Consider the following 23,848-nt stretch of genomic DNA (forward strand, 5'->3'; position numbering starts at 1 on the left):
CTTCTCCAGTCCTTCACGCCTTCTCCTCTTGCCCCTCGGGATCTTCCCCTTCCCTCCGGTCCCTCACTCTTGCCCCTCACTCCTGCTGCTTTTGTCCTCTTGCCCCCTGCTCCTTTTGTCCTCTTGCCTCTCGCTCCTGCTGCTTTTGTCCTCTTTCCCCTCGCTCCTGCTCTTTTTGTCCTCTTGCCCCTCGCTCGCTCCTCTTGTCCTCTGGCCCCTCGCTCCTTCTCCAGTCCTTCACGCCTTCTCCTCTTGCCCCTCGGAATCTTCCCCTTCCTTCCTGCTTCTCATCCTTTCCCCTCGCTCCTATTTCCTCTGGCCCCTCGCTCCTTCTCCAGTCCTTCACGCCTTCTCCTCTTGCCCCTCGGAATCTTCCCCTTCCTTCCTGCTTCTCATCCTTTCCCCTCGCTCCTATTTCCTCTGGCCCCTCGCTCCTTCTCCAGTCCTTCACGCCTTCTCCTCTTGCCCCTCAGGATCTTCCCCTTCCCTCTGGTCCCTCACTCTTGCCCCTCACTCCTGCTGCTTTTGTCCTCTTGCCCCCTGCTCCTGCTCCTTTTGTCCTCTTGCCTCTCGCTCCTGCTGCTTTTGTCCTCTTTCCCCTCGCTCCTGCTCTTTTTGTCCTCTTGCCCCTCGCTCGCTCCTCTTGTCCTCTTGCCCCTCGCTCCTGCTGCTTTTGTCCTCTTGCCCCTCGCTCCTGCTGCTTTTGTCCTCTTGCCCCTCGCTCCTGCTGCTTTTGTCCTCTTGCCCCTCGCTCCTGCTGCTTTTGTCCTCTTGCCCCTCGTTCCTGCTGCTTTTGTCCTCTTGCCCCCTGCTCCTGCTCCTTTTGTCCTCTTGCCCCTCGCTCCTCTTGTCCTCTTGCCCCTCGCTACTGCTGCTTTTGTCCTCTTGCCCCTCGCTCCTGCTGCTTTTGTCCTCTTGCCCCTCGCTCCTGCTGCTTTTGTCCTCTTGCCCCTCGCTCCTGCTGCTTTTGTCCTCTTGCCCCTCGCTCCTGCTGCTTTTGTCCTCTTGCCCCTCGCTCCTGCTGCTTTTGTCCTCTTGCCCCTCGCTCCTGCTGCTTTTGTCCTCTTGCCCCTCGCTCCTGCTGCTTTTGTCCTCTTGCCCCTCGCTCTTGCTCCTTTTGTCCTCTTGCCCCTCGCTCCTGCTGCTTTTGTCCTCTTGCCCCCTGCTCGTGCTGCTTTTGTCCTCTTGCCCCTCGCTCCTGCTGCTTTTGTCCTCTTGCCCCTCGCTCCTGCTGCTTTTGTCCTCTTGCCCCTCGCTCTTGCTCCTTTTGTCCTCTTGCCCCTCGCTCCTGCTCCTTTTGTCCTCTTGCCCCTCGCTCCTGCTGCTTTGGTCCTCTTGCCCCTCGCTCCTGCTGCTTTGGTCCTCTTGCCCCTCGCTCCTGCTGCTTTGGTCCTCTTGCCCCTCGCTCCTGCTGCTTTGGTCCTCTTGCCCCTCGCTCCTGCTGCTTTGGTCCTCTTGCCCCTCGCTCCTGCTCCTTGATCCATCAGTGTGTTTCCTATCTGCACTGACTCCTGCAGCATCTTGTCTTTGAATCCTTTCTTAGACCTTTTGCTATTCCTCCATTATTACACCTGGAATCTAGTAACTGGAGCGCTGGGTGACCCCACTACTTATAGGGGTGCTTCCCCAGTCTGACGCATGGATTACTGGGCAGGTCACAACCCCACGGGGCGCGTTCTCGCCCCCTTCACCCCGTGCTCGCCCCGAACCTTCACAACGATCTGCTCGTGCCCGCAGCTGTGGTTCCATTTGCTCCAGGCGAAGGTGAATGACGGCGACAGCAGCGCCATCTCCTTGTACGCCATTGTCTCCACCTGTTCACTCTGTCAGGGGAAAAAAACACATTTAGTTAAATCGTAAAATGCCACAACGCAGCGAGCGCCGGCGGCAAATATATCGATATTTGGCTGTAATGACAAGGGTGTGTTGTCAGGTGATGTCATCAAACATGGCGGCCCCTGATGTCACCACAGCCAGGTACAATGCGCTTGGCATTTACCTTTTTATTGACGCTGACGTATTTCCCAGAATCCTCTGCAGGGAAGACGTTCAGGCCGACTCTCCTCATCTCGGCCTTGAGGTGCAGCAGGGTCGTCCACCTCCCGGTGACGTGCGTCAGGTCCGCGTCCACGCCGGAGACGGCAGCCAACCGGCACTGCTCATCCTGCGCCGGACACACAGTATTAATAGGGGCCGGCTCACGAGTGTTTGGGGGTCTCAAGTTATGTTTTAAATTTCTCTTAATTAAAAAAATATATATATAATTTGTGTTTCCGCAACAAAAATTATATAACTCACATTTCTGCCTTTTTTTTTTTCCTGATCACATTATAGATTTTAATAGATTAAACTCTGACAGGAAGAAACCAAATTGTTTTTAATATTCGTGTTTTTATGGCGATGACTTCAAAATTCTATGTTTTTTCATAATTCATTGAATGGAGAAAGTCACGATCACTAAGTGTTAACGCCAGGCTGGTCCTCACAGAAGCACGGTCATGACCGACACGGGGGTCTTCAGCAGACCCCATGGAATCATGATGATAGACAGCAGCATCCAACTGGTTAATGGCAGCAAGCGATGTACAACTCCACTCACAGCTGTAAGTGTAGTTGTACATCGCCTGCTGCAGTTAACCAGTTGAGAACCGTGATGATGGCTGTACAATGTGGTGCCCAACCATCATCTGTCTGTTATCTCTTGTGCTCGGCTGCGTTATACAGCCATCACCTGCCTGTTATCTCCTGTGCTCAGCTGTGGTGCACAGCCATCATCTACCTGCTATCGCTTGTGCTCAGCGGTGTTATACAGCCATCATCTGCCTGTTATCGCTTGTACTCAGCTGCGTTATACAGCCATCACCTGCCTGTTATCGCTTGTACTCAGCTGCGTTATACAGCCATCACCTGCCTGTTATCTCCTGTGCTCAGCGGTGTTATACAGCCATCATCTGCCTGTTATCGCTTGTACTCAGCTGTGTTATACAGCCATCATCTGCCTGTTATCTCCAGTGCCTGCTCAATGTATGACACATCATTAAGGGTTAAACATCATTGATATTGGACATTGCTTTTTATTCTATTTTTTGCGTTTTCACTGGACAAACAAAATGTGGTATTAACCCCAAAATGGTGTAAATAAAAGTCAGATCGCCAAGCAAAAAACCAGCCCTCACACAGCTCCATGCACTCAGTTAAAATGTAACGGGATTCGGAAAATACTGTATTTTTTATATTGATGAAAAAAAAGCAATTTGTGACCTGTATGAAAATGCGGCAGGTTATTTTTGCCAAACCACCTTTTGCCGGTCTTCTAATGTCACATAATAAAATAGATGAGGTCAATCAAAAGTGATTTCCTCCCACAGAAAGCAGAACCTCGTTCGGCTCCGCTCCTTGAATGGCAGCACAAGGCTCATACTGATCCGCGAGGAGAACGGACAAGTGCAAACACACAAAATATCCCACCGCGCTCTGACCAATCTTATTCAGATCGGGCTGTGATTGGTCTCTTATATCGGAGGAGGGTCAGCAATGTAAGTCAATGGGTGCGACAAAAAAAAAAAAAAAATTGGGCAGCATTCTGACCATGTGAGTGAGAGACTGAGAGAGATATACATTATTATTTTTTTTTTTTTTTTTTTTACTACAAACCCATCTCAGGAAACCTGACATGTCATCTGCCCCGTACAGTAAAATCACAGCGTGACCCGACGGGATAGAATAGATATGTGACTGACACCTTACTATATGTGTATATATCTATTCTATCAATTAGTACAGTGCTTGTGCAGCTTACTGTACATGTATTTTAATACTAAATAAATTTCTAAAAAAAAACCTGGAGTGGGATCCCTGAAATTGTATTAACCAGCAGAGGGAACGCGGCCATCTGGGGGCAGATGTTTATAGTCTGCGAAGGGGGTAATACCCATGGAGCTTCCCAGGCTATTAATATCGGCTCACAGCTGTATAATTAGCCTTTACCTGTTATTAAAATGGGGGACTCAAAGAAAAAAAAAAAAAACACCACACAGGGCTCCCCTACAATTAATACCAAGACAGGGCGGGCTGATATTAATAGCCTAGGAAGGGGCTGTGGATATTGGCCCCCTCGCAGACTAAAAACATAGACTAGTTGCTAAAAAGAGAAGGGGGACCCTGTTATTTTTTTATTTTGGTGTGGTCCCCCATTTTAATAATCACTAAAGACTAAGTATACAGCTGTGAGCTGATATTAATGGCCTGGGAGGCTCCATGGGTTTTACCCCCTTCCCAGGCTATAAACATTGGCCCCCAGCTCTCTGCTTTCCCTCTGCTGGATAATAAAATGTTAGGGAACCCCAAGCCATTTGATTTTCCTAAAGGAATTTATTAACTAAAAAAAAATAAATAAAAATGTCCAATAAGCTATACAATCACTGCACTAATTTGATTTGTGTGAGGTTTTTTTTTTTGGATCTATCTAATCTCTCTCTAATCTTGAAAAATAATTCCTTGGAAAACTGTAAATTGCATAGAGCAATTCTCTAGATAAAAGTTCATGCTAAAATTGGATCGCAGATGCCAGGTGTTAAACAGATTATACTTGCAGAAAAATCGCACTTGTCCCACTTTTCTGGCCCACAATCGGACCGTTTACCGTATATACTCGAGTATAAGCCGACCCGAGTATAAGCCGACCCCCCTAATTTTGCCACAAAAAACTGGGAAAACTTATTGACTCGAGTATAAGCCTAGGGTGGAAATGCAGCATTTACCGGTGAATTTCAAAAATAAAAATAGATCATTATTTCCCCATAGCTGTGCCATATAGTGCTCTGCACCGTTCATATTTCCCCATAGGTGTGAACCATATAGTGCTCTGCACCGTTCATTGTGCCCCCTAGCTGTGCCATATACGGTGCTCTGCACCGTTCACTGTGCCCCATTGCTGTGCCATATACGGTGCTCTGCACCGTTCATTGTGCCCCATTGCTGTGCCATATACGGTGCTCTGCACCGTTCACTGTGCCCCATAGCTGTGCCATATACGGTGCTCTGCACCGTTCACTGTGCCCCATAGCTGTGCTGTGCCATCTACGGTGCTCTGCACCGTTCACTGTGCCCCATAGCTGTGCTGTGCCATATACGGTGCTCTGCACCGTTCACTGTGCCCCATAGCTGTGCTGTGCCATATACGGTGCTCTGCACCGTTCACTGTGCCCCATAGCTGTGCTGTGCCATCTACGGTGCTCTGCACCGTTCACTGTGCCCCATAGCTGTGCTGTGCCATCTACGGTGCTCTGCACCGTTCACTGTGCCCCATAGCTGTGCTGTGCCATATACGGTGCTCTGCACCGTTCATACTGCCCCATAGATGCTCCACATAAATTTGTGCCGCCGCTGCCGCAATAAAGAAAAAAAAACACATACTCACCTCCCTTGATTGCAGCTCCCGGCGTCTCGTTCCGGCGCCTCCATCTTCCCGGCGTCTCTGCTCTGACTGATCAGGCAGAGGGCGCCGCGCACACTGTATGCGTCATCGCGCCCTCTGCCTGAACAGTCAGAGAGCAGAGACGCCGGGAAGATGGAGGCGCCGGCCGGGAAGATGGATCGACGCCCGGCGGCTGGAACGAGGACAGGTGAATATGCTATACTTACCTAGTCCTGGCGATCCTCGCGCTGTCCCCTCCTGTCTTCGGTGCCGCAGCTTCTTTCTCTATCAGCGGTCACCGGCACCGCTGATAGAGAAATGAATAAGCGGCTCCGCCCCTATGGGAGGTGGAGCCGCTTATTCATTTCTGTAATGAGCGGTCCCACGTGACCGCTGAAGAGAGGAAGAAACTGCAGCGCCGAAGCCCGTGGGACGGCAGGGACAGCGCGAGGATCGCTGGGACTAGGTAAGTATACCCCAGCGCCCTCAGCCCCTCACCCGCCGACCCCACCGCTACCGTGACTCGAGTATAAGCCGAGGGGGGCACTTTCAGCCCAAAAATTTGGGCTGAAAATCTCGGCTTATACTCGAGTATATACGGGTAATTTCACAGTGATGGACATGAGCCTACAACATAATTCTATTAAAAGAAAAATCGGCCAGCCCTTCAGGGGTTAATGGAGACTTCAGGCTGCCCAATATTGTGGATATTTCTCACGGTTTTATAAACGCTGTATTTTGGGGTTTTTTTTTTGTCTGTGCAGTTTTTCCTAGGGGAGAAGCAAAGTTTAATCTCGGCAAAGTGACTGGGATTTCTGAGATCTCCGGCTGACGCTGATAAGTTTTTCCTTGCAGAATTTAATCATCAGTTTTTCTTTCCATATCACCAGTTTTCAGTTTAGTTTTTTTTTTTACCAATTCAAATTATGGGGGGGGAAAACTTTGTTAAAAAAACCTTTACTTTTTTTAATTTTCTCTATTTGATTATTTTTTTTTCATGGATACAATGTTACTAATTTTTAATTTTCCTTTTCTCTATCCAAAAAGAAATTAAGAAATTACAATTCTACAGGAAAAAAAAAAAAGTTTTAAAATAAAGTTTTTGGTTGAGAGTGGAGAATGTGCCCATCACATCACTTGTGAGATGAGCAGATAACCGTCATGGAGCGAAACGGCGTTCCATAAAGATGGATCGAATGTTACCATTCAGTGACGGGGAGCAGAGGTGGACACAACGTAAGGTAACATGCGCCGTCCATCAGAAAGATGCAGAATGGGACTGGCCTTGACTTCGATGCGGATGTCGGTGCAGGCGGAGGCGATGGTCAGCGAGGCCTCGTTGCGGCCGCGGGGGCTCAGCTCCCAGGACTCGTACGGCATGTGCAGGTGCGACTCCTGGACCAGGGTGAAGGTGGAGAAGGCGTCCATGCTGAACGTCAGCTCCCGCGCCTCCGCCTTGTATCTCACATTCATGACGCCGTCCGTCTTCCAGTTCAGGCCTGGAAAATATACAGATCGCGGTGTGATCAGGAGGAGCGCAACGGCCGGCGATATGGACACTGCTCGCAAGAAGAGGGAGATTTGGCTTTCAAGTGAAATTGATGAAAAACGTAAGACGTTCTCGCTCCAGTGATATTTTTGCGTGAAAGTCAGGGTGATGCACAGCGCTGTCCTTGACGCCATCATTCCTGCTCAGCCTGAGTCGCCTTTCATCAGTGGACAACGCTGAGGCCGCTGCTCCCTCATCTAGAGAGATGGAGTCTGGTGGTGATGGGGTCAGGAACCTTGCAGGGGGTCCCACACGCAGACGTGAAGAGTTTCCAATGGTCGGCTATGACTCTTCAGGCCTCTCGCCTCCCTTGTGCCCGGAGCTGTGTGACATTGATCACCCGATCCTGAAGGGCATCGATCACAATGAAGCGACTCTTCTCTGTGACTCTTCCAGTCTCTGTAGTCACCGGCTGATGACGCTCAGAGGCCTCTTCCACCTGAGAACTTCCTGCCTGAGGCCTCGAGATGGCGACGGACCGGGGATCATTGGTTAGTTGTCTTCATCGTCTCATACCGAGGAGGACGGTTAATCCGAATTCTATTTGACCCCCACATGTATCGGCCGCTCCATGGACCAAACACCATTCAGCTCCTTGTTAGAGAACAGCAAGTTCTGCAGAACGTCCGAGACATCGACCAGTTGGACGTGTAATCAGCGCTATGGACGGTCACATTAAGGTCTCCTGGAGAGGTCAGAGGGCATCATGGGGTCATCCTGACATTTTACCTAAAACCAAATATCTTGATCTTTTTGGGAGCAGTGTATGTAAGAGACAACGACACAGAGAATCGTCACTACGTTACTTTCTGGGTCCCATCGAGCCACCTGAGGGTCCTCAAAGAAGATGACGTTATGGGGAACTTTAATAGAAACGCAAACTGGGGGGGAGCGGAGACCCTCCATGTCCTTCTCCTGGAGCGACACCCCCAAACTGGAGGAAAGGAGCGACTCCTGAGGGTACGGGAATTTCTGCAACCCTCCGGCCAGAAGCTGCAGAGAACAGAGGAAATAAATCAGGGATCTGGGAAAAAAACATTACAAAGACTCCACCATATAATCATGTACATCAGGTTCATCCTGTATTATACTCCAGAGCTGCACTCACTATTCTGCTGGTGCAGTCACTATGTACATACATTACATTACTGATCCTGAGTTACCTCCTGTATTATACCCCAGAGCTGCACTCACTATTCTGCTGGTGCAGTCACTGTGTACATACATTACTGATCCTGAGTTACATCCTGTATTATACTCCAGAGCTGCACTCACTATTCTGCTGGTGCAGTCACTGTGTACATACATTACATTACTGATCCTGAGTTACATCCTGTATTATACTCCAGAGCTGCACTCACTATTCTGCTGGTGCAGTCACTGTATACATACATTACATTACTGATCCTGAGTTACATCCTGTATTATACCCCAGAGCTGCGCTCACTATTCTGCTGGTGCAGTCGCTGTGTACATACATTACTGATCCTGAGTTACATCCTGTATTATACTCCAGAACTGCACTCACTATTCTGCTGGTGCAGTCACTGTGTACATACATTACATTACTGATCCTGAGTTACATCCTGTATTATACTCCAGAGCTGCACTCACTATTCTGCTGGTGCAGTCACTGTGTACATACATTACTGATCCTGAGTTACATCCTGTATTATACCTCAGAGCTGCACTCACTATTCTGCTGGTGCAGTCACTGTGTACATACATTACATTACTGATCCTGAGTTACATCCTGTATTATACTCCAGAGCTGCACTCACTATTCTGCTGGTGCAGTCACTGTATACATACATTACATTACTGATCCTGAGTTACATCCTGTATTATACCCCAGAGCTGCACTCACTATTCAGCTGCTGAAGTCACTGTATACATACATTACATTACTGATCCTGAGTTACATCCTGTATTATACCCCAGAGCTGCGCTCACTATTCTGCTGGTGCAGTCGCTGTGTACATACATTACTGATCCTGAGTTACATCCTGTATTATACTCCAGAGCTGCACTCACTATTCTGCTGGTGCAGTCACTGTGTACATACATTACATTACTGATCCTGAGTTACATCCTGTATTATACCCCAGAGCTGCAATCACTATTCTACTGGTACAGTCACTGTGTACATACATTACATTACTGATCCTGAGTTACATCCTGTATTATACTCCAGAGCTGCACTCACTATTCTGCTGGTGCAGTCACTGTGTACATGCATTACATTACTGATCCTGAGTTACCTCCTGTATTATACCCCAGAGCTGCACTCACTATTCTGCTGGTGTAGTCACTGTGTACATACATTACATTACTGATCCTGAGTTACATCCTGTATTATACTCCAGAGCTGCACTCACTATTCTGCTGGTGCAGTCACTGTGTACATACATTACTGATCCTGAGTTACATCCTGTATTATACCCCAGAGCTGCACTCACTATTCTGCTGGTGCAGTCACTGTGTACATACATTACTGATCCTGAGTTACATCCTGTATTATACTCCAGAGCTGCACTCACTATTCTGCTGGTGCAGTCACTGTGTACATACATTACTGATCCTGAGTTACATCCTGTATTATACCCCAGAGCTGTACTCACTATTCTGCTGGTGCAGTCACTGTGTACATACATTACATTACTGATCCTGAGTTACATCCTGTATTATACCCCAGAGCTGCACTCACTATTCTGTTGGTGCAGTTACTGTGTACATACATTACATTACTGATCCTGAGTTACATCCTGTATTATACTCCAGAGCTGCACTCACTATTCTGCTGGTGCAGTCACTGTGTACATACATTACATTACTGATCCTGAGTTACATCCTGTATTATACTCCAGAGCTGCGCTCACTATTCTGCTGGTGCAGTCACTGTGTACATACAGGTCCTTCTCAAAAAATTAGCATATAGTGTTAAATTTCATTATTTACCATAATGTAATGATTACAATTAAACTTTCATATATTATAGATTCATTATCCACCAACTGAAATTTGTCAGGTCTTTTATTGTTTTAATACTGATGATTTTGGCATACAACTCCTGATAACCCAAAAAACCTGTCTCAATAAATTAGCATATTTCACCCATCCAATCAAATAAAAGTGTTTTTTAATAACAAACAAAAAAACCATCAAATAATAATGTTCAGTTATGCACTCAATACTTGGTCGGGAATCCTTTGGCAGAAATGACTGCTTCAATGCGGCGTGGCATGGAGGCAATCAGCCTGTGACACTGCTGAGATGTTATGGAGGCCCAGGATGCTTCAATAGCGGCCTTAAGCTCATCCAGAGTGTTGGGTCTTGCGTCTCTCAACTTTCTCTTCACAATATCCCACAGATTCTCTATGGGGTTCAGGTCAGGAGAGTTGGCAGGCCAATTGAGCACAGTAATACCATGGTCAGTAAACCATTTACCAGTGGTTTTGGCACTGTGAGCAGGTGCCAGGTCGTGCTGAAAAATGAAATCTTTATCTCCATAAAGCATTTCAGCCGATGGAAGCATGAAGTGCTCCAAAATCTCCTGATAGCTAGCTGCATTGACCCTGCCCTTGATGAAACACAGTGGACCAACACCAGCAGCTGACATGGCACCCCACACCATCACTGACTGTGGGTACTTGACACTGGACTTCAGGCATTTTGGCATTTCCTTCTCCCCAGTCTTCCTCCAGACTCTGGCACCTTGATTTCCGAATGACATGCAAAATTTGCTTTCATCAGAAAAAAGTACTTGGGACCACTTAGCAACAGTCCAGTGCTGCTTCTCTGTAGCCCAGGTCAGGCGCCTCTGCCGCTGTTTATGGTTCAAAAGTGGCTTTACCTGGGGAATGCGGCACCTGTAGCCCATTTCCTGCACACGCCTGTGCACGGTGGCTCTGGATGTTTCCACACCAGACTCAGTCCACTGCTTCCTCAGGTTCCCCAAGGTCTGGAATCGGTCCTTCTCCACAATCTTCCTCAGGGTCCGGTCTCCTCTTCTCGTTGTACAGCGTTTTCTGCCACATTGTTTCCTTCCAACAGACTTACCATTGAGGTGCCTTGATACAGCACTCTGGGAACAGCCTATTTGTTGAGAAATTTCTTTCTGGGTCTTACCCTCTTGCTTGAGGGTGTCAATGATGGCCTTCTTGACATCTGTCAGGTCGCTAGTCTTACCCATGATGGGGGTTTTGAGTAATGAACCAGGCAGGGAGTTTATAAAAGCCTCAGGTATCTTTTGCATGTGTTTAGAGTTAATTAGTTGATTCAGAAGATTAGGGTAATAGGTCGTTTAGAGAACCTTTTCTTGATATGCTAATTTATTGAGACAGGTTTTTTGGGTTATCAGGAGTTGTATGCCAAAATCATCAGTATTAAAACAATAAAAGACCTGACAAATTTCAGTTGGTGGATAATGAATCTATAATATATAAAAGTTTAATTGTAATCATTACATTATGGTAAATAATGACATTTAACACTATATGCTAATTTTTTGAGAAGGACCTGTATATTACATTACTGATCCTGACTTTCTCCTGTGTTACTCTCCAGAGCAGCGCTCAGTGTGAGGCGGTGTTTCGGGGGTACGTTCCTTTTACCTGCACCATGCTCCAGCCGTTCACTTGCTTGCGCTGCGGTGGGAGAACAAGGACATCGAAATAATAAACTCCCCCCAGACTTGAGAACTGGCGCAGATCCAGCACGCCGGCCTCCAGCGTCTCCTCCTCGTCTTCGGCCTCGTTCAGTGTCGGTGTCGGGGAGCGTCCTGAAGAATACACGGACATTCCTCATAATATCTCGGGGGTCGGATATCAATGTTGGATCTGTGCGAGCGCCTGGTCCTAGGACGTCATCCCAATAGGCCCTTCCAGAGCTGCGTTCACTATTCTGCAGTTTACCTGACCTCATATATCACCGATGCTGTACAGAAGGCAGAACTGTGAATGCAGCTCTGTAAAGGACTGGAGTGGTCTGATAAAGACCTGCTCTACTACAGGGGGCTGGGGAAACCGTCAGCAGGTTGGAGGGGTACACACACCTTCACTGGGGTCTCCCACAGGACTCTCCCTCTCCACCTCCTCTGGCTCGTTTCCGTCTTCTCTGCCCGTCGCTGCGCTCAGGACGCTCTGCGGGACAGAAAGCATTGCAGGGTTGTGTCACCTCCTCTGTGCTGCTGTGAGTGCAGGCGGAGAATCTGCAGCCAGTGCCTAAATCAGGTCTGTGTGCCGGATGCACCAGCAGGCTCAGGCTGAGCCCCGTCATAGGTCAGTTCCAGCATTGTCAGTGGTCTCGTCCTCCTCACCTTCCTCTCCTCGGACGTCACCTCCTCCATCGGCGCTGGGTCACTTTCTGCCGCAGGTTTCCCGTCGTCCTCCTCCTCCGCTGCCGGCCTCCGGTCTCCGGCCTCGCCTTCCGGGACCTCGGGCTCCTTCGCTGGCGGCAGGAACGTCGGGCTCAGACAGGACAGGTGGTCGTAGTCCGTGTGCAGGATGCGGACGGCGATGTTACTCAGCGCCAGAGGTTTGGGCAAATCGAACGCCATCGCCTCCTCCTGGAAGTGGTGACCCCGGAACCTGCGGGAGGGGAGCACGGTGGTAAGGGCTCCTGACACCACAGTCCCTGCGGGGGCCGCACCGCTCCGGGGGGCCGCACCGCTCCGGGGGTCTTACCTGGGGTTCTTGTTCAGATTCGCCCAGATGCAGAGGGAGACGGTTTCATTTCTGACAACTTTCTGCATGTTCCCCGTATCGATGTCTGACAATGCGGCCGCGCTCTGCGGGGCGGAGAGACGGACGGACATCAGCACAGTCTGCATATAGCTGACGCTCCAGTCACATCCAGAGCTGCGCTCACACATCTCCCTGTAGGCGACGTGTTTTGCTGCCATGTCTGTGTCTGCCAGCAGCGTCGCCTGCAGCTCTGGGGGTGACTAGAGTCGGAGCCAGACATGGACGACGGTAACACGTCAGTACAACGGTACCTTCAGGAGAAGCTCGGTGGCGTCATCGAATTTGCGCTGGAGAAGCGCCTGCAGCTGCCGTGTCGTCTGCGTGTACTCGGCGGCTCCGGCTTCTCCCAGCTCATCGTGGGGGGTGTCAGCGAGGAGGAACTCCAGCTCCGCAATCAGCTGCAAAGACACAAGACGTCAGATTACTGCGCAGACACCGCCGGGATCAGAGACCCCTCTCCAACCCTCTGGGCGAGACCCCCACATGCACAAGCAACAGCACCATCAGGTCCGTTCTGGCCGTGAGCTCTGATGAGTGACCCTGGCATCTGAAGGCCAAACCAAGGTCCTGAGATTGACCACCTCCTCGGAGGCGCCATTCACACCAGCCGCGGCTGTGGACTCACACTCAGCACCAGGCAGCTCCTCCTCAGCGTGGACTCCACATCCACCTCCGTCTCATCGCTCCACAGACTCATGAAGGTGTTGATCTCCTGGGGGACGGTGGGATCGGGGCTCCCATCGCACAGCATGTAACGATCCCACTGTGAACGTGACAGGCAGATCATTAGAGCCGGGAATGGAGACGAAGGCGAGCGCAAGCATGCAGATTATAGAGCACAAGCGTGCCGAGTGCTCCCAGTGTAGACAGCAGGGGGCAGAGAAGTAAGAATGCCGAGTGCTGACAGCGTAACATAAGCGTGCAGAGTGCTGAGAAGGTAAGCGTGCAGAGTGCTGAGAAGGTAAGCGTGCAGAGTGCTGAGAAGGTAAGCGTGCAGAGTGCTGAGAGCATAGAGAGCAGGGGCAGAGAAGTAAGAATGCAGAGTGCTGACAGCGTAAGTGTGCAGACTGCTGAGAAGGTAAGCGTGCAGAGTGCTGAGAGCATAGAGAGCAGGGGCAGAGAAGTAAGAATGCAGAATGCTGAGAACATAAGCGTGCAGAGTGCTGAGAGCGTAGAGAGCAGGGGCAGAGAAGTAAGAATGCAGAGTGCTGACAGCATAACGTAAGCGTGCAGACTGCTGAGAGCGTAGAGAGCAGGGGCAGAGAAGTAAGAATGCAGAGTGCTGACAGCGTAAGCGTGCAGAGTGCTGAGAACGTAGAGAGCAGGGGGCAGAGAAGTAAGAATGCAGAGTGCTGACAGCATAACGTAAGCGTGCAGAGTGCTGAGAGCGTAGAGAGCAGGGGCAGAGAAATAAGAATGCAGAGTGCTGACAGCATAACGTAAGCGTGCAGACTGCTGAGAACGTAGAGAGCAGGGGCAGAGAAGTAAGAATGCAGAGTGCTGACAGCGTAAGCGTGCAGAGTGCTGAGAACGTAGAGAGCAGGGGGCAGAGAAGTAAGAATGCAGAGTGCTGACAGCATAACGTAAGCGTGCAGACTGCTGAGAGCGTAGAGAGCAGGGGCAGAGAAGTAAGAATGCAGAGTGCTGACAGCGTAAGCGTGCAGACTGCTGAGAGCGTAGAGAGCAGGGGCAGAGAAGTAAGAATGCAGAGTGCTGACAGCGTAAGCGTGCAGAGTGCTGAGAACGTAGAGAGCAGGGGGCAGAGAAGTAAGAATGCAGAGTGCTGACAGCATAAGCGTGCAGAGTGCTGAGAGCGTAAACGTGCCGAGTGCTCAGAGTGAAGACAGCAGGGGGCAGAGAAGTAAGAATGCAGAGTGCTGACAGCGTAAGTGTGCAGACTGCTGAGAGCGTAGAGAGCAGGGGGCAGAGAAGTAAGAATGCAGAGTGCTGACAGCGTAAGCATGCAGAGTGCTGAGAACGTAGAGAGCAGGGGGCAGAGAAGTAAGAATGCAGAGTGCTGACAGCGTAAGCGTGCTGAGAGCGTAGAGAGCAGGGGGCAGAGAAGTAAGAATGCAGAGTGCTGACAGCGTAAGCGTGCAGAGTGCTGAGAACGTAGAGAGCAGGGGCAGAGAAGTAAGAATGCAGAGTGCTGACAGCGTAAGCGTGCAGAGTGCTGAGAACGTAGAGAGCAGGGGGCAGAGAAGTAAGAATGCAGAGTGCTGACAGCATAACGTAAGCGTGCATACTGCCGAGAGCGTAGAGAGCAGGGGCAGAGAAGTAAGAATGCAGAGTGCTGACAGCATCAGCGTGCAGAGTGCTGAGAGCGTAGAGAGCAGGGGCAGAGAAGTAAGAATGCAGAGTGCTGACAGCGTAAGCGTGCAGAGTGCTGAGAACGTAAGCGTGCAGAGTGCTGAGAGCGTAGAGAGCAGGGAACAGAGAATGTAAGAATGCAGAGTGCTGACAGTGTAAGCGTGCAGAGTGCTGAGAGCGTAGAGAGCAGGGAACAGTGAATGTAAGAATGCAGAGTGCTGACAGTGTAAGCGTGCAGAGTGCTGAGAGCGTAGAGAGCAGGGGGCAGAGAAGTAAGAATGCAGAGTGCTGACAGCATAAGCGTGCAGAGTGCTGAGAACGTAAGCGTGCAGAGTGCTGAGAGCGTAGACTGCATTCTTACTTCTCTGCCCCCTGCTGTCTACGCTCTCAGCACTCTGCACGCTTACGTTCTCAGCACTCTGCACGCATATGCTGTCAGCACTCTGCATTCTTACTTCTCTGCCCCCTGCTGAGTGCTGACAGCATCAGTGTGCTGAGAACGTAAGCGTGCAGAGTGCTGACAGTGTAAGCGTGCAGAGTGCTGAGAGTGTAGAGAGCAGGGGCAGAGAAATAAGAATGCAGAGTGCTGACAGCATAAGCTTGAAGAGTGCTGAGAGCGTAGAGAGCAGGGGCAGAGAAGTAAGAATGCAGAGTGCTGACAGCATCAGCGTGCAGAGTGCTGAGAGCGTAGAGAGCAGGGGCAGAGAAGTAAGAATGCAGAGTGCTGACAGCGTAAGCGTGCAGAGTGCTGAGAACGTAAGCGTGCAGAGTGCTGAGAGCGTAGAGAGCAGGGAACAGAGAATGTAAGAATGCAGAGTGCTGACAGTGTAAGCGTGCAGAGTTCTGAGAGCGTAGAGAGCAGGGAACAGAGAATGTAAGAATGCAGAGTGCTGACAGTGTAAGCGTGCAGAGTGCTGAGAGCGTAGAGAGCAGGGGGCAGAGAAGTAAGAATGCAGAGTGCTGACAGCATAAGCGTGCAGAGTGCTGAGAACGTAAGCGTGCAGAGTGCTGAGAGCGTAGACTGCATTCTTACTTCTCTGCCCCCTGCTGTCTACGCTCTCAGCACTCTGCACGCTTACGTTCTCAGCACTCTGCACGCTTATGCTGTCAGTACTCTGCATTCTTACTTCTCTGCCCCCTGCTGAGTGCTGACAGCATCAGTGTGCTGAGAACGTAAGCGTGCAGAGTGCTGACAGTGTAAGCGTGCAGAGTGCTGAGAGTGTAGAGAGCAGGGGCAGAGAAATAAGAATGCAGAGTGCTGACAGCATAAGCTTGAAGAGTGCTGAGAGCGTAGAGAGCAGGGGCAGAGAAGTAAGAATGCAGAGTGCTGACAGCGTAAGCGTGCAGAGTGCTGATAGCGTAAGCGTGCAGAGTGCTGAGAACGTAGAGAGCAGGGGGCAGAGAAGTAAGAATGCAGAGTGCTGACAGCATAAGCGTGCAGAGTGCTGAGAGCGTAAACGTGCCGAGTGCTCAGAGTGAAGACAGCAGGGGGCAGAGAAGTAAGAATGCAGAGTGCTGACAGCGTAAGTGTGCAGACTGCTGAGAAGGTAAGCGTGCAGAGTGCTGAGAGCGTAGAGACCAGGGGGCAGAGAAGTAAGAATGCAGAGTGCTGACAGCATAAGCGTGCAGAGTGCTGAGAACGTAAGCGTGCAGAGTGCTGAGAGCGTAGACAGCAGGGGGCAGAGAAGTAAGAATGCAGAGTGCTGACAGCGTAAGCATGCAGAGTGCTGAGAACGTAGAGAGCAGGGGGCAGAGAAGTAAGAATGCAGAGTGCTGACAGCGTAAGCGTGCAGAGTGCTGAGAGCGTAGAGAGCAGGGGGCAGAGAAGTAAGAATGCAGAGTGCTGACAGCGTAAGCGTGCAGAGTGCTGAGAACGTAGAGAGCAGGGGCAGAGAAGTAAGAATGCAGAGTGCTGACAGCGTAAGCGTGCAGAGTGCTGAGAACGTAGAGAGCAGGGGGCAGAGAAGTAAGAATGCAGAGTGCTGACAGCATAACGTAAGCGTGCATACTGCCGAGAGCGTAGAGAGCAGGGGCAGAGAAGTAAGAATGCAGAGTGCTGACAGCATCAGCGTGCAGAGTGCTGAGAGCGTAGAGAGCAGGGGCAGAGAAGTAAGAATGCAGAGTGCTGACAGTGTAAGCGTGCAGAGTGCTGAGAACGTAAGCGTGCAGAGTGCTGAGAGCGTAGAGAGCAGGGAACAGAGAATGTAAGAATGCAGAGTGCTGACAGTGTAAGCGTGCAGAGTGCTGAGAGCGTAGAGAGCAGGGGCAGAGAAGTAAGAATGCAGAGTGCTGACAGCATAAGCGTGCAGAGTGCTGAGAACGTAAGCGTGCAGAGTGCTGAGAGCGTAGACTGCATTCTTACTTCTCTGCCCCCTGCTGTCTACGCTCTCAGCACTCTGCACGCTTACGTTCTCAGCACTCTGCACGCTTATGCTGTCAGCACTCTGCATTCTTACTTCTCTGCCCCCTGCTGAGTGCTGACAGCATCAGTGTGCTGAGAACGTAAGCGTGCAGAGTGCTGACAGTGTAAGCGTGCAGAGTGCTGAGAGTGTAGAGAGCAGGGGCAGAGAAATAAGTATGCAGAGTGCTGACAGCATAAGCTTGAAGAGTGCTGAGAGCGTAGAGAGCAGGGGCAGAGAAGTAAGAATGCAGAGTGCTGACAGTGTAAGCGTGCAGAGTGCTGAGAGCGTAGAGAGCAGGGGGCAGAGAAGTAGGAATGCAGAGTGCTGACAGCGTAAGCATGCAGAGTGCTGAGAGCGTAGAGAGCAGGGGCAGAGAAGTAAGAATGCAGAGTGCTGACAGTGTAAGCGTGCAGAGTGCTGAGAGCGTAGAGAGCAGGGGGCAGAGAAGTAAGAATGCAGAGTGCTGACAGTGTAAGCGTGCAGAGTGCTGAGAGTGTAGAGAGCAGGGGACAGAAGAATGCAGGGTGCAGAGAGTGTAGAGAGCAGGGGACAGAGAAGAATGCAGGGTGCAGAGAGCAGGGGACAGAAGAATGCAGGGTGCAGAGAGCAGGGGACAGAAGAATGCAGGGTGTAGAGAGCAGGGGACAGAGAAGAATGCAGGGTGCAGAGGGTGCAGAGAGCAGGGGACAGAAGAATGCAGGGTGCAGAGAGTGTAGAGAGCAGGGGACAGAGAAGAATGCAGGGTGCAGAGGGTGTAGAGAGCAGGGGACAGAGAAGAATGCAGGGTGTAGAGAGCAGGGGACAGAAGAATGCAGGGTGCAGAGAGTGTAGAGAGCAGGGGACAGAGAAGAATGCAGGGTGCAGAGGGTGTAGAGAGCAGGGGACAGAGAAGAATGCAGGGTGCAGAGAGTGTAGAGAGCAGGGGACAGAGAAGAATGCAGGGTGCAGAGAGTGTAGAGAGCAGGGGACAGAGAAGAATGCAGGGTGCAGAGAGCAGGGGACAGAAGAATGCAGGGTGTAGAGAGCAGGGGACAGAAGAATGCAGGGTGCAGAGAGTGTAGAGAGCAGGGGACAGAGAAGAATGCAGGGTGCAGAGAGTGTAGAGAGCAGGGGACAGAGAAGAATGCAGGGTGCAGAGAGTGTAGAGAGCAGGGGACAGAGAAGAATGCAGGGTGCAGAGAGTGTAGAGAGCAGGGGACAGAGAAGAATGCAGGGTGCAGAGAGTGTAGAGAGCAGGGGACAGAAGAATGCAGGGTGCAGAGAGTGTAGAGAGCAGGGGACAGAGAAGAATGCAGGGTGCAGAGAGTGTAGAGAGCAGGGGACAGAGAAGAATGCAGGGTGCAGAGAGTGTAGAGAGCAGGGGACAGAGAAGAATGCAGGGTGCAGAGAGTGTAGAGAGCAGGGGACAGAGAAGAATGCAGGGTGCAGAGAGTGTAGAGAGCAGGGGACAGAGAAGAATGCAGGGTGCAGAGAGTGTAGAGAGCAGGGGACAGAGAAGAATGCAGGGTGCAGAGAGTGTAGAGAGCAGGGGACAGAGAAGAATGCAGGGTGCAGAGAGCAGGGGACAGAAGAATGCAGGGTGTAGAGAGCAGGGGACAGAAGAATGCAGGGTGCAGAGAGTGTAGAGAGCAGGGGACAGAGAAGAATGCAGGGTGCAGAGAGTGTAGAGAGCAGGGGACAGAGAAGAATGCAGGGTGCAGAGAGTGTAGAGAGCAGGGGACAGAAGAATGCAGGGTGCAGAGAGTGTAGAGAGCAGGGGACAGAGAAGAATGCAGGGTGCAGAGTGTAGAGAGCAGGGGACAGAGAAGAATGCAGGGTGCAGAGAGTGTAGAGAGCAGGGGACAGAGAAGAATGCAGGGTGCAGAGAGTGTAGAGAGCAGGGGACAGAGAAGAATGCAGGGTGTAGAGAGCAGGGGACAGAAGAATGCAGGGTGCAGAGAGTGTAGAGAGCAGGGGACAGAGAAGAATGCAGGGTGCAGAGGGTGTAGAGAGCAGGGGACAGAGAAGAATGCAGGGTGCAGAGAGTGTAGAGAGCAGGGGACAGAGAAGAATGCAGGGTGCAGAGAGCAGGGGACAGAAGAATGCAGGGTGCAGAGAGCAGGGGACAGAAGAATGCAGGGTGCAGAGAGTGTAGAGAGCAGGGGACAGAGAAGAATGCAGGGTGCAGAGGGTGTAGAGAGCAGGGGACAGAGAAGAATGCAGGGTGTAGAGAGCAGGGGACAGAAGAATGCAGGGTGCAGAGCGTGTAGAGAGCAGGGGACAGAGAAGAATGCAGGGTGCAGAGAGTGTAGAGAGCAGGGGACAGAGAAGAATGCAGGGTGCAGAGAGTGTAGAGAGCAGGGGACAGAGAAGAATGCAGGGTGCAGAGGGTGCAGAGAGCAGGGGACAGAGAAGAATGCAGGGTGCAGAGAGCAGGGGACAGAAGAATGCAGGGTGCAGAGAGTGTAGAGAGCAGGGGACAGAGAAGAATGCAGGGTGCAGAGAGCAGGGGACAGAGAAGAATGCAGGGTGCAGAGAGTGTAGAGAGCAGGGGACAGAGAAGAATGCAGGGTGCAGAGAGCAGGGGACAGAGAAGAATGCAGGGTGCAGAGAGCAGGGGACAGAGAAGAATGCAGGGTGCAGAGAGCAGGGGACAGAAGAATGCAGGGTGCAGAGAGTGTAGAGAGCAGGGGACAGAAGAATGCAGGGTGCAGAGGGTGTAGAGAGCAGGGGACAGAGAAGAATGCAGGGTGTAGAGAGCAGGGGACAGAAGAATGCAGGGTGCAGAGAGTGTAGAGAGCAGGGGACAGAGAAGAATGCAGGGTGCAGAGAGCAGGGGACAGAAGAATGCAGGGTGCAGAGAGCAGGGGACAGAAGAATGCAGGGTGTAGAGAGCAGGGGACAGAAGAATGCAGGGTGCAGAGAGTGTAGAGAGCAGGGGACAGAGAAGAATGCAGGGTGCAGAGAGTGTAGAGAGCAGGGGACAGAGAAGAATGCAGGGTGCAGAGAGTGTAGAGAGCAGGGGACAGAAGAATGCAGGGTGCAGAGAGTGTAGAGAGCAGGGGACAGAGAAGAATGCAGGGTGCAGAGAGTGTAGAGAGCAGGGGACAGAGAAGAATGCAGGGTGCAGAGAGTGTAGAGAGCAGGGGACAGAGAAGAATGCAGGGTGCAGAGAGTGTAGAGAGCAGGGGACAGAGAAGAATGCAGGGTGTAGAGAGCAGGGGACAGAAGAATGCAGGGTGCAGAGAGTGTAGAGAGCAGGGGACAGAGAAGAATGCAGGGTGCAGAGGGTGTAGAGAGCAGGGGACAGAGAAGAATGCAGGGTGCAGAGAGTGTAGAGAGCAGGGGACAGAGAAGAATGCAGGGTGCAGAGAGCAGGGGACAGAAGAATGCAGGGTGCAGAGAGCAGGGGACAGAAGAATGCAGGGTGCAGAGAGTGTAGAGAGCAGGGGACAGAGAAGAATGCAGGGTGCAGAGGGTGTAGAGAGCAGGGGACAGAGAAGAATGCAGGGTGTAGAGAGCAGGGGACAGAAGAATGCAGGGTGCAGAGAGTGTAGAGAGCAGGGGACAGAGAAGAATGCAGGGTGCAGAGAGTGTAGAGAGCAGGGGACAGAGAAGAATGCAGGGTGCAGAGAGTGTAGAGAGCAGGGGACAGAGAAGAATGCAGGGTGCAGAGGGTGCAGAGAGCAGGGGACAGAGAAGAATGCAGGGTGCAGAGAGTGTAGAGAGCAGGGGACAGAGAAGAATGCAGGGTGCAGAGAGTGTAGAGAGCAGGGGACAGAGAAGAATGCAGGGTGCAGAGGGTGCAGAGAGCAGGGGACAGAGAAGAATGCAGGGTGCAGAGAGTGTAGAGAGCAGGGGACAGAGAAGAATGCAGGGTGCAGAGAGCAGGGGACAGAGAAGAATGCAGGGTGCAGAGAGCAGGGGACAGAGAAGAATGCAGGGTGCAGAGAGCAGGGGACAGAAGAATGCAGGGTGCAGAGAGTGTAGAGAGCAGGGGACAGAAGAATGCAGGGTGCAGAGGGTGTAGAGAGCAGGGGACAGAGAAGAATGCAGGGTGTAGAGAGCAGGGGACAGAAGAATGCAGGGTGCAGAGAGTGTAGAGAGCAGGGGACAGAGAAGAATGCAGGGTGCAGAGAGTGTAGAGAGCAGGGGACAGAGAAGAATGCAGGGTGCAGAGAGTGTAGAGAGCAGGGGACAGAGAAGAATGCAGGGTGCAGAGAGTGTAGAGAGCAGGGGACAGAGAAGAATGCAGGGTGCAGAGAGTGTAGAGAGCAGGGGACAGAGAAGAATGCAGGGTGCAGAGAGTGTAGAGAGCAGGGGACAGAGAAGAATGCAGGGTGCAGAGGGTGCAGAGAGCAGGGGACAGAGAAGAATGCAGGGTGCAGAGAGCAGGGGACAGAAGAATGCAGGGTGCAGAGAGTGTAGAGAGCAGGGGACAGAGAAGAATGCAGGGTGTAGAGAGCAGGGGACAGAAGAATGCAGGGTGCAGAGAGTGTAGAGAGCAGGGGACAGAAGAATGCAGGGTGCAGAGAGTGTAGAGAGCAGGGGACAGAGAAGAATGCAGGGTGCAGAGAGTGTAGAGAGCAGGGGACAGAGAAGAATGCAGGGTGCAGAGAGTGTAGAGAGCAGGGGACAGAGAAGAATGCAGGGTGCAGAGGGTGTAGAGAGCAGGGGACAGAGAAGAATGCAGGGTGCAGAGGGTGTAGAGAGCAGGGGACAGAGAAGAATGCAGGGTGTAGAGAGCAGGGGACAGAAGAATGCAGGGTGCAGAGAGTGTAGAGAGCAGGGGACAGAAGAATGCAGGGTGCAGAGAGTGTAGAGAGCAGGGGACAGAGAAGAATGCAGGGTGCAGAGAGTGTAGAGAGCAGGGGACAGAGAAGAATGCAGGGTGCAGAGGGTGTAGAGAGCAGGGGACAGAGAAGAATGCAGGGTGCAGAGGGTGTAGAGAGCAGGGGACAGAGAAGAATGCAGGGTGTAGAGAGCAGGGGACAGAAGAATGCAGGGTGCAGAGAGTGTAGAGAGCAGGGGACAGAAGAATGCAGGGTGCAGAGAGTGTAGAGAGCAGGGGACAGAGAAGAATGCAGGGTGCAGAGAGTGTAGAGAGCAGGGGACAGTGAAGAATGCAGGGTGCAGAGGGTGTAGAGAGCAGGGGACAGAGAAGAATGCAGGGTGCAGAGGGTGTAGAGAGCAGGGGACAGAGAAGAATGCAGGGTGTAGAGAGCAGGGGACAGAAGAATGCAGGGTGCAGAGAGTGTAGAGAGCAGGGGACAGAGAAGAATGCAGGGTGCAGAGAGTGTAGAGAGCAGGGGACAGAGAAGAATGCAGGGTGCAGAGAGTGTAGAGAGCAGGGGACAGAGAAGAATGCAGGGTGCAGAGGGTGCAGAGAGCAGGGGACAGAAGAATGCAGGGTGCAGAGAGTGTAGAGAGCAGGGGACAGAGAAGAATGCAGGGTGCAGAGAGTGTAGAGAGCAGGGGACAGTGAAGAATGCAGGGTGCAGAGGGTGTAGAGAGCAGGGGACAGAGAAGAATGCAGGGTGTAGAGAGCAGGGGACAGAAGAATGCAGGGTGCAGAGAGTGTAGAGAGCAGGGGACAGAGAAGAATGCAGGGTGCAGAGTGTGGAGAGAGCAGGGGACAGAGAAGAATGCAGGGTGCAGAGAGTGTAGAGAGCAGGGGACAGTGAAGAATGCAGGGTGCAGAGAGTGTAGAGAGCAGGGGACAGTGAAGAATGCAGGGTGTAGAGAGCAGGGGACAGAAGAATGCAGGGAGCAGAGCGTGTAGAGAGCAGGGGACAGAGAAGAATGCAGGGTGCAGAGAGTGTAGAGAGCAGGGGACAGTGAAGAATGCAGGGTGCAGAGGGTGTAGAGAGCAGGGGACAGAGAAGAATGCAGGGTGCAGAGGGTGTAGAGAGCAGGGGACAGAGAAGAATGCAGGGTGCAGAGGGTGTAGAGAGCAGGGGACAGAGAAGAATGCAGGGTGCAGAGGGTGTAGAGAGCAGGGGACAGAGAAGAATGCAGGGTGCAGAGAGTGTAGAGAGCAGGGGACAGTGAAGAATGCAGGGTGCAGAGGGTGTAGAGAGCAGGGGACAGAGAAGAATGCAGGGTGCAGAGAGTGTAGAGAGCAGGGGACAGAAGAATGCAGGGTGCAGAGAGTGTAGAGAGCAGGGGACAGAAGAATGCAGGGTGCAGAGAGTGTAGAGAGCAGGGGACAGTGAAGAATGCAGGGTGTACAGAGCAGGGGACAGAGAAGAATGCAGGGTGCAGAGAGTGTAGAGAGCAGGGGACAGTGAAGAATGCAGGGTGTAGAGAGCAGGGGACAGAGAAGAATGCAGGGTGCAGAGAGTGTAGAGAGCAGGGGACAGTGAAGAATGCAGGGTGCAGAGGGTGTAGAGAGCAGGGGACAGAGAAGAATGCAGGGTGCAGAGAGTGTAGAGAGCAGGGGACAGAA

General features: G+C 51.7%; 1 protein-coding gene across 2 annotated transcripts in view; it reads right to left on the bottom strand.

Annotated features, from left to right (window-relative positions):
* DNAI7 (dynein axonemal intermediate chain 7) overlaps positions 1–23,848 on the bottom strand; it is a 62,230-nt gene that overhangs the window by 579 nt on the left and 37,803 nt on the right. For both annotated transcript variants that reach the window (XM_069762821.1, XM_069762822.1), the window contains 10 exons: positions 13,335–13,472; positions 12,961–13,107; positions 12,650–12,753; positions 12,283–12,553; positions 12,019–12,106; positions 11,579–11,745; positions 7,772–7,958; positions 6,701–6,915; positions 2,000–2,164; positions 1,710–1,823 (listed from right to left, as the gene is read on the bottom strand). In XM_069762821.1, the coding sequence (XP_069618922.1) occupies positions 1,710–1,823; positions 2,000–2,164; positions 6,701–6,915; positions 7,772–7,958; positions 11,579–11,745; positions 12,019–12,106; positions 12,283–12,553; positions 12,650–12,753; positions 12,961–13,107; positions 13,335–13,472 (1,596 nt within the window). The remainder of the gene's footprint in view (positions 1–1,709; positions 1,824–1,999; positions 2,165–6,700; positions 6,916–7,771; positions 7,959–11,578; positions 11,746–12,018; positions 12,107–12,282; positions 12,554–12,649; positions 12,754–12,960; positions 13,108–13,334; positions 13,473–23,848) is intronic.

Source organism: Ranitomeya imitator, chromosome 4 (assembly GCF_032444005.1).
Source record: "Ranitomeya imitator isolate aRanImi1 chromosome 4, aRanImi1.pri, whole genome shotgun sequence".
Lineage (NCBI taxonomy): Eukaryota > Metazoa > Chordata > Amphibia > Anura > Dendrobatidae > Ranitomeya > Ranitomeya imitator.